This window comes from Lepisosteus platostomus, chromosome 1 (assembly GCF_059453375.1).
Source record: "Lepisosteus platostomus isolate fLepPlt1 chromosome 1, fLepPlt1.hap1, whole genome shotgun sequence".
Classification (NCBI taxonomy): domain Eukaryota; kingdom Metazoa; phylum Chordata; class Actinopteri; order Semionotiformes; family Lepisosteidae; genus Lepisosteus; species Lepisosteus platostomus.
In genome coordinates, this window is record NC_142611.1 from 66,487,092 (window position 1) to 66,496,955 (window position 9,864).

The 9,864-nt window shown below is 42.8% G+C and overlaps 1 protein-coding gene across 2 annotated transcripts; it reads left to right on the forward strand.

Moving 5' to 3' along the window:
• Positions 1-555: 555 nt before the first annotated feature.
• Positions 556-6,840, forward strand: prr13 (proline rich 13). Of its 2 annotated transcripts, none has more exons than XM_088633689.1 (4): positions 556-707; positions 2,173-2,210; positions 4,844-5,280; positions 6,374-6,840. In XM_088633689.1, the coding sequence occupies exons 2-4, from the start codon at positions 2,192-2,194 to the stop codon at positions 6,419-6,421; spliced, it is 504 nt and encodes a 167-aa protein (XP_088489815.1). In that variant the 5' UTR covers positions 556-707; positions 2,173-2,191; the 3' UTR covers positions 6,422-6,840. The 2 variants fall into 2 exon arrangements, with proteins under 2 accessions (XP_088489815.1, XP_088489816.1); XM_088633690.1 differs by lacking the exon at positions 556-707 and adding an exon at positions 823-979.
• The last annotated feature ends 3,024 nt before the right edge of the window (positions 6,841-9,864 follow it).

The window sequence follows — 9,864 nt, forward strand, 5'->3', positions numbered from 1 at the left end:
GTTGTGTTTTTACTAATTGGTTCCACATGTAACCGCCAATCTCTGCTGCCAATAATGTAAAAAGTTACATAGAAAAACATAATTGTAAAAGGAAAGTTGAAAGCGGATTTTTTTAATGTATACATTCTACTTGGAATTTCTTTCATTTTTAAATAAAACCTGAAAAAAAAAACCGCCGCTCATTGATGAAAGCGACAGGTCTTGGCGTGTAGTATGCGTTTGGGATTATGTACTATTTCAGATTTATTGCCAAGGCTAGACACTAGGGCAATCACATAGCAGAATTGCTAGACATTTATTCAAACAGAACTGGAAATATATTAAGACAGTTTCTAAATCACTCCCTGCTTTAACGACTGCTCGAAAGGGCTTGATTTTTGAAAACGTTGCGCTTCCACAAGGATAACGCGAATGGGGAATTCTTATGCGGCACATTCCGTATCCTCGTGTCAAAATAATTCCTTAGCCCCTGCATGCCTATACTGTATATGGGCTTCGGTTCAAGGGACAAGACTTGTGTTGGACAGTAGATGCTATAGGTCTATGGTTTATACAACAGCCCCGGAAAGAATAAGGGGCGGGGTTGCTCGCGGCCGGAATGACACAGCCCGGAAGAGCAGCTGCTTAAAATAATATTCCTGGCCGTCCAGTCTGTACGGCACCTGGCAAAGTGGAACCCCTCGCAAGGTCCGCAAGATCCGGCTGAGGTAAGGAATGTGACTGCGTCTCTCGGAACCTTTTATCCCGTTTAAAAGAAAACAGATTCTGTCGTAGTCGGTGAGAGCTTTTTTTTTTCTACGCCGTTTGCTTGCTTGCTTGCAGTAGGATTAATGAGAGCTGTAGTGGTTACGGAAATACTGTGGTGAGGTCAGACCGTGCCAGGAAATGAGGATCTTCAGAGCTGTTTTGAAGTTCAAATTGTAGCCAAATAATTGGAAAAAAAAATTCGGAGCAGGTTGCGTCATTGGAATCATTCCAGGTGAAAAGGATTGTTTTACTCCTGCTATTTTGCAAAGGACGGAAAGTTTGTCTAGATAATATCGGCATAATTGCTGTTTCTGGATTAAAGTCGTGAAAATACACCTACGCAATTCAGTTTTTGTTACAAAGTGAGCTTAGGTATAGAAATAGCCCATAAATAAGACTTGAAAGTTATAGCCTTTCTGGAAATGTAGAATTTTGTTTTGCCAGATCTAAATTCTCAAGCAAACAAACACCTACTGTGGTGGGAAACACAAATACAGATATAACCATCAACCGAAACCTTTAACAAAACAGGAGATTCTCCGCCTTTTAATTTTAAGGGCACGATGATTAAGGAAACGAAACTTTGCATAACAATGCATAACGTTTTGTTTAAAAGGTACAGTAGATGTTAGGTGTGTTAGTTGTGTGCTTTTTGTAAACTAAGCCAGCGACAGGTGCTTAATGTTTCATGTTTTACCTGTGCTTAAGTTCAGATTAATGACAAAGACTTTTAGGGAGTGAGAAAATAATTGCAGGTTTATGAATGAGACGGGTCTCTGTGCAGGGAGGCTTTGTAACAGAAGTATTCTCTGGACTGTTTTCCTCCGAGGTGCCGCTCACAATCAGGACGGAGTTTGGCTCAGCCGATCTCTGCCTGAAATCTTGCCATGTCCTGTAACCTTAATGACTCAGAAGCTGCTGGCTGTGTTCTCGCACACTTTAACCTCTGAGAGAACACAGGCGAGGCTGTTTTGTTTGTAGCTGGGGGAAACTAGATCGGGCTGATAACATTGGGTTTTCTTTAGGAGTACAGGGAAGTCCAAAGGACAATTTATGGTCATGCTACTTCTTTGTGTGCTGTATTAATTTACATATACATGTTACTTCTGTAAGTTGTTGCACCTGTAATAAAATAATAACAATAGATATTAAAATATTTAGACACTGTAATTTATTAAGCAGGGTGTAGTAATGGTTATTACTCCATCCTGGAGTGCTATGGGTACAAACCCCATCTTTCATGCAGACTAATTAGCTGTTAGATTCATTCATGTAATTTGGATTAGCGCTATAATACTATACATTTTTTTCCAGGTTGCCACTGTAAATGAGAATTTGCTCTCAATTGACTTACCCAGTGAAAGAAAAAAATAATAATTGCTTCCCTATTTGTTGTCCACAATTGTTGAATTGTTTTCTCTCTAGATTGCAGTGAAGGAGAGAAATGTGGAACCCTAATCAAGGTACGTGGTGTTTGCCTAGTGTGCAGCCTGTTTCTTGGAATATAAATGTCATTTGGGCGGCATGGTGACACACTGGTTAGCTTAGCTGCCTTGCAGTGATGGGGCTCTGGTGCTGTCTATGTGGAGTTTGGATGTTCTCTCCATGTTTGCTGGGGTTTCCTCCAGGTTTGCTGGTTCCCTCCCACAGTCCAAATACATCCTAGTAGGTTAATTGTCTTCTGGGCCCTGGTTTGAATGTGTGAGTGTCTGACTGCACTGCAATGGACTGGTGTCCCTTCCAGGGCATACCCTGCCTTGTGCCTGTTGCTTGCTGGGATAGGCTTCAGCTCCCCCATGACCCTTATTTGGAAGAAAATGTGATTGTTTCCTAATTTTTTTTAATGCATCTCTATGTGCCCTTTTTATGTTCTGTGTTTAAACTTACGTTCTGCCTGTGCCTTGACTTTCATGGTAACTCAGAATGATGTTCTGATGCGTAAACGAAATGCTCCTGTTCCTAGCACGGCAGGAGAAGATACTTTTGTTCATCAGTTTCCTAGTCTCCATACAGGCCTTCCAGAAGATTGAAGCTTCATCCTGTCTTAGCCTCTGCTTGAGGTGGAAATAAGCAGCAGGGTCTTAGACAGACAAACCCAGGAGCAGGCGAGGAGAGAGGCAGAGCGGTAGTGAAACTGCAAGCTGACATGATGGGTGTAGCAAGGCAGGCCTGCAGGGTAAACAAGCAGGCAGACATTCTGAGGGTGAAGTCAGGAACAAAGTAAACTTCGGCAGTAAACATGCAGCAGCAAGGAACTGAGGGAAATATGTAAGGCGTACTAGAAAAGGCAGCAAAGTGAGGAGAACAGGGGGCTGTTTTCATGAAGCAAGATTACTCAGTTAACCGGATAACTTTTGTAAACATGTTGACAATTGTTTTGATTTTCGGTTTCACAAAGCGAGACTGAATTGTAACCAGCTAAGTATCTATGGCAACATATCAGCCTATTCTTAAACCTGTTAAACCGATCAGTCGCCGCCTGCAAAAATGACGCCTGCGACATCACCTTTCTTCAGGGATCCATTTGGCAGGGGAGCTTTGCAGAGAGATTGAAAGATTGGAGGTCGTCCTTTACAGTTCGCTGATAATTGTTATTTGAAAGATACCGTTTCAGCAGAAGGGGTATAGTTTACATTCACAATCTCTTAAGGGTTAATACTGCTTGTCATAGGTAAGCATTCAAAACAACTCGCACTCTGTTCGTGGGGCTGAGATTCCTTGTGACTGGTGCAGTGTTTTACTGCGCTGGCCACTCGGAGCGCTTCAGTACAGCGACAGTCTGTTGTGCGATAAGGAAAGTGGTGTTTGCATTAAAACAGTTTTTTTCTTGCATTCATAATGTTTCCAGGCCATACTGTACATTGGTACATCAAACAAGGGTTTCATGAAGTAGCTGCTAATATTCTCGTATACAGTATAATTCTATCCACTGTCAATGTAACTTCTGTTCCCTGTAGCTATGCCCTGTGATCTAAACATTTCTTGCAGTATTTCCTTATATAACAGGTGCTGTGGACTACACAGGCATCCTTATTAAAGCCTTCACAGATCATTTAACAGTATCAATGTACAGTTAAAAATACAATTTTAGCCTAAGAAATAGACTAGCTTAAGACTTTCTGCAATTTGGTGGGGGAAGGGGAGAAAACCTTTAGATATACTACTTGATTCACACCCCAAATATTGGAGAAAATACAATTTCCCAATAAAGGAACACCCAATGATTCCTCCTCACTCAGTCTTAATCTGCTCACACTTCTTCTCATCAGCAAGGATGAGCGAATATTTTATTTCAGAGAACTGCACTACATTGTATCACACAGGGTCACTGTGGGTTTTTGTATTTTGTCTTGACATATTTCCATGTCCTCCCATTGTAGGGTCCAGTTACTGTAAATGCAGAAATTAGTGCTGCAGAAAACAATATTGTACAACTGCACAATGGCTTGAAGTGGAGCTCCACTCCAAGTTTAATTTAGGGAATGACGATACACAAGAGCTCAGGCACTATAGAAGTTTTGTCAGATCCTGAGATATTTAATTGCATTATAGTACTAACTTATGCATTCCATTTATCAGTAATTCTTTGCCAAACAGTTTTTTTTTGGCTTTTGTGGCGGCTACTGTATTGCTCAGTGCCATCAGAACAGATTTTTCCTCCATCTGGTTTTCAACGAGGAGCCATAGTTCTTCGTTAATGAAATAAGAGCCACATCTTTTTGCGGTGATTTTGCTGACATGGATGAAGAATTCGATGTTCGACTCTCCTGGTCTTTTAAAGTGCGGCGTGAGCAGACAGTTAGTCAGATTGTTTGAACCCAAGTTGCTGTAGCTGGATCATGTAAACCTTGAGACCATGAGGCACCTTAACATGTAGGTCTTGGATGATGCAAGAATTGTATGGAAGGGGTTAGAAATATGAGTGGATTAGATCTTGGATCGATTGAATATTGTGTACTTTGTGTAAGTATAATATCTGGGCTGCACTGGGGTAGATTCCATCTTTAATGACGCAGCAGTAGAGTATTGAATTGTATTTTCAGAGCATCCTTCCACATAACACGGGATTCATGTTCATTTCCTCATCTTTCCCTAGGTCCGCCAGGGGGGTATCCCATGGGACCCCCAATTCCCAACCCCGCCTATCCTCCTGGTCAAAACCCAGCCTACCCACCAGGAGTGAACCCGGCCTTCCCACCTGTGGTGACCCCCCCTGGCCCCTACCCAGGGCCCCCCGTTGGTATCCCGGGTCAAAACCCCTATCCTGGGGTTCCCATGGGCCCGGGACCTTATCCGGGGGGCCCTCCCTGTCCCCCAGGGGTCAACCCTTCCTACCCAGGGCCACACGGTGGGGTCTTTCCTGGCCCTTACCCAGCTGGCAGCCCGGGACACAAACACGGAAAATCCTACCCCATGGCTGGGGGCCTGGCGGCGGGCGTGGCGGGGGCGGGCGTGGTAATTGGTGGGCACAAGGCGCACAAGAAGATGAAGAAGAAGATGAAGAAGGCACACAAGTACCACAAGCACGGGAAGGTAAAACTGGGAATGGGCTGGTTTAGGAGGCAGGGCAGGGCCCATTATGTACAGGCAGTGCTGAAGAGAGACAGTGAGACCCAGTCTGAGCATCCTGCTTTAACTGTAGAATAGTCCCTGCGTGCTCCTGATCTCGGTACAGGATGCTGAATGCACAAGGCATTGCTCCCTTATTGTAACCTTCCATTGAATTCAATATTGGATTCTAATATTTATGAACCTACATTACACTGTACATGACAAATGAGTAAATTTGACCCCCTTCGTTCAAATAGGTCAACCGTACACAAGCACTGCATTACGCTGTTTAAACAGATGCTCAACATGAAACCGCACAGGAATGCGGACAGGACGTTGTAAGCTCTAGCATGGCAAAGTCTGTACTGTTATTTAGCTTCTGCTTGAATAGATCTGTAGTGTCTGTCAGATGGCAGGAGTTGAGACACGGGATGAGCTGGCTGAGCTCCGTGTCCAGCGTGGCAGCAGGTGGAAACAGCCGCTGTCTTCGAGGGGAGGTTTCCTGCCGCTGTTGCAAAACAAACTGGTTTTCTTCCTCGTATTCCCATTCTCACACCCTTCCTCTGCCTTGATCACGTGAAACACTAGCAAGCGGTGTTCATGGCGCAGAAATGAGCGTCTCGAACATGTCACCGGTGCGGGACCCATCTCTGTATTCGAATCCCGAAGTTCTTGGACAAGTCTGGTCGTTAGTGGTGCATTGGTCGGACCCATAAAAATTTGCCTTAGTCAGCCAAAAGGAGGTTTTGATCTCCCTTTGATGCTCTGCCACTGCCCTGTGTTAATTAGCGAAATAAGTCTCCCTCAGTTCCCTGGAAAAACTTGACCTTGTACATGTTGATGGCCAAAAAAACATCGTCCGGCCAAGGCAAACGTAACTGTGTAGATCTGCCCTTACTTCCCTTTGTGTTTTAATTGATCAGCGAGCTTTGTGTTTTTGTCTTGCATGTCTCCCATGTGCAGCTGCTCTTTGGACCTTAGACTCCTTGAACTCCCTTACTGATAGGAAACTGAGCTGTAAACTGGCAGCACTGTCCTCTCTGCTGATCTTGTTTTTTATGTCCTCTTTTCCCAGCATTCCTCCAGCAGCAGCAGCAGCAGCAGCAGCAGCGACTCGGACTGAGCTCTCGCTGTTGACGCGACACTCCCATCAAACTCTGACATGGCGGCTTCACCCGGGCTGCGCGCTTCATAGCTTTGCATTATGTTGTACAGCACTGATGTAAGACATAGCACAGAAGAGGTTTTCAAACTGCCATGGTGATGAGGGATTTCACACAAGCCCGATCTGTAAGTAAAAATCCTGATTTTAATACATCTCTGCTGGGCTCAGTGAAAAATCGTGCAGATCCCCCTGAGGACACCCTAAGAACAATCTCTGAGGACCACATTCCATGACACTTTGAAAACCACACTGTGAAATTGCTGATATGGAAAGCTTGAGGCTATTTAAAACACTATATTTTTTTGAAGGAAAGGGTGTTGTATTTAAGATTATGCAATGGCTGTTTTAACAATAAATGACAAAGATTTGTGACTCCAGTCTCTGATGGCTGTGTGGTTTTGTGTGTTTGCCATCCATGGACTTTACCAAACAGGTGATTCCAGTGTTTCAGGTTTTCTGGCTCTTAGCCAGCTGATGGCTCCAAAACCATGCTTTACGTCCTGTCCTGTTATTTCAATATTACACCTGACAGAGAATGGGAATCATTCTTTGTTATTTTAATTAGTTCAAATCCTGTTGGCTGTCCTCCGGTCAATTTAGCAATAATCTCTTTGGGAACTGAAAAGAAATATCAAAGCCGACTGCTAGAATGTGCGTAAGAGTAGAACATGAATTTAGCTCTGGATTAGCAAATTCATCCGCTGGGTTCGGTGTGTATCATTCATGCACTTCTACATTTTCTGTTTTTCCTCTAGTCCAGTTTTGTTAAAAATAAATGTAGGTTTTTTTTAAATACTTCGTAAGGCAATTTGGGCAAATCAGGAGAAGAGTGAGAAATTGCACATCAGTGTATGTGGCAAGGAACAGGTTATTCAACAGGACAAAACAATATAAGCAATATAGACTATACTTTTTAAAAATGGGAGAACAAATATCCAAAACTACGGTCATCCTGAACGGGAGTTGTGCACCACAGATACAATCCAAACAAGAAACTGAACTGTGATGAGTTGATAAGCTGATGTGCTGTAGGTACAGACTCTTTGTCATCCTACAGTAAATTATGAACCTCTTGCAGGTTTTTGAAAACCTCTGGAGATGTGTGCCTTAGTTAGCAGTGACAGCCCAGTGACTCTTAGGAGCTTATTGTGAACAAATTCCCCAGCACAATCCTTGGGTATTAAGCGTTTTCTTTGACTTACTCATTTCAACTGTTTTTATTGTTACTGGGCAATTTTCAACTGTTTTAATGCCTCACGGTACTTCAATTCAGTTGGAAAAATGAAGTAACTTGGAATCTCCGGTGTTGCAGAAGTTAAAAACGATTAAAAGGTCTACCGAAGGAATGTAGTCATGGGCTCAGTTAATTAAATGCAGTCTTAAGTGGAAGGCAGACTGGGAGAACACTGTGAATGGGAGTGGATTGATGATCAACCTCTATATTAATGTGATTACAATACTAGTTTTAAAATAAGACCTCCTCAGACGCTTTTTTGCTGGAATAGTTATTCATGGTGAAGGGAGGATTCCTCATCATTCAGCCACACCTAGTTCCCACAATATTTTCTGGTTGCTGTGTCAACGGAGCCTGCGATCACTTTCACCAAATGTAGTTCTCCTAGACTTTTGCAGACACCGTAACTTTCAATCAAATGCCGCGTCCTTTAAATCATCAGTTTGTTTGTTTTTTTAAAAGTCTTCATTTCAGCTTAAATGAGATGCTCAGGTTGGAAACAAAATCCTTGTACTTAACATACCAGATGTAATGGGCTGCAGTGAGATTTGTCATTTTTTTCTGTAGGACTAACCCTACTTAAAAAGTGATAACAAAAAAAGGAAAAATTAAGAGATTAAAATGTGAAAACAACACTGGCTGATGTCAAAGAAGTGCCTTGTATTTGGTTGTTTGGTTGAGTTGTGTATGGAATAAATCCTGTAATATGTTGCAGACTTGTGCATGTAATTATCTGTTTGAATAATGATGTCTGTTTGTTTCAGAAGTTCACTGGGGGGGTTCAAATTTGTAGGAGAACAGGCAGTTTGAGAAGAATAGCAAGCCCATGGAGTACCATGCGAAGTGTGACCTTGTAGGGACATTATTTGTACGATTAAAAATCCTCCTTTAATATCAGTGTAATTAAATGGCTGCAAATGACGTTGTCTCCTGCTTCTCTTATCAAGTCATATTCATAACTGCATTCCTGTGTCTGACATTCAGTTTTGTTCTTGCCCCCTTCACTGATAGAGCTTTTCAGTGATAGAAGCTTTTGGGGTTTTTTATTTCAGTACTTTAACAGGGAAAAAGATAAGGAGGGATATTAAAAGACAGGAAGCTGTGGGCATTTTTCACAGCACAGTTTTGTTTGCACAAGAAGTTAGGCAAATGGAATTTCAGAGCAGTGCTTTCATATTTGTAGCATATCTTTCCTTCCCCTGCTTTCGTAATCTCTCAGATGTCTGAAGTCAAATCTGCCTGGGCAGAAGGTTTTCTCCACTCCAGAGACATTCTGGGTCTTTCAATTAGTCGGTTGTGGTAGTGGCGCTCCTGAGCAGTGTTTGCCCTATGAATTTGCTAGATTTTAATTAATAGGAAGGCCTTAGTTATACAATTGCTCTTAATTGTAGTAGGATGGGAAAATTAGAGATGAGAAACAGCAAAATTATCCATCTATTTTCTAACCACTTTATCCAATGCAGGGTCACGGGGGAGCTGGAGCCTATCCCAGCTAGCACCAGGCACCAGGCAGGATACATCCTGGACAATCCATTGCAGTGCGCGCACACACACACACACACACACACACACACACACACACACACACACACACACACACACACACACACACACACACACACACCAGGGCCAAATAGATCACCAGTGTGTTTTTAGACTGTGGGAGGACACCAGAGCACCTGGAGGAAACCCACGTGAACGTGAGGAGAACATGCAAACTCCATGCAGACAGCACCCCAGGAACTGAACCCCGAGGTAGGACAGTACCATATCACCGTGCTGTCTGAGCAGCAGAATCACTGGGGCAAGTCAAATAAACCTCAATCTCCTCTACAAACAGAGGGTTTGTAAGTAACAGTAACAGACTCATGAAATCTTTCATACCCACTGCAATATCACTCTCATTGTAAAGTAACTCTTTTATCCCCTAAAACGCTGATGTGGTGTATTCTTTGTCGGTGTCATGATGTCTGTTTTTGTTGTGTTGTTTTGTGGTGTGCTCTAATGCAAATTTACCACAGGGGTTAATAAAGCTCAGACTGAATTAAAGCAAACAGCCTCCTTCTCATCATCATTTGACTTAAAAAATCTGATACCTGTAAATGTTCAATCACGGTGTTGTGGGGAAACTGTGAGCATTTAGGTAGCAGTGGGGGGATAAAAGTAC

What these genes read in the sequence shown, in the direction of transcription:
- prr13 (XM_088633689.1), top strand. An exon ending in AGTACCACAAGCACGGGAAG is followed by an intron (nt 5,281 to 6,373) that starts GTAAAACTGGGA and finishes CTCTTTTCCCAG; the next exon opens with CATTCCTCCAGCAGCAGCAG.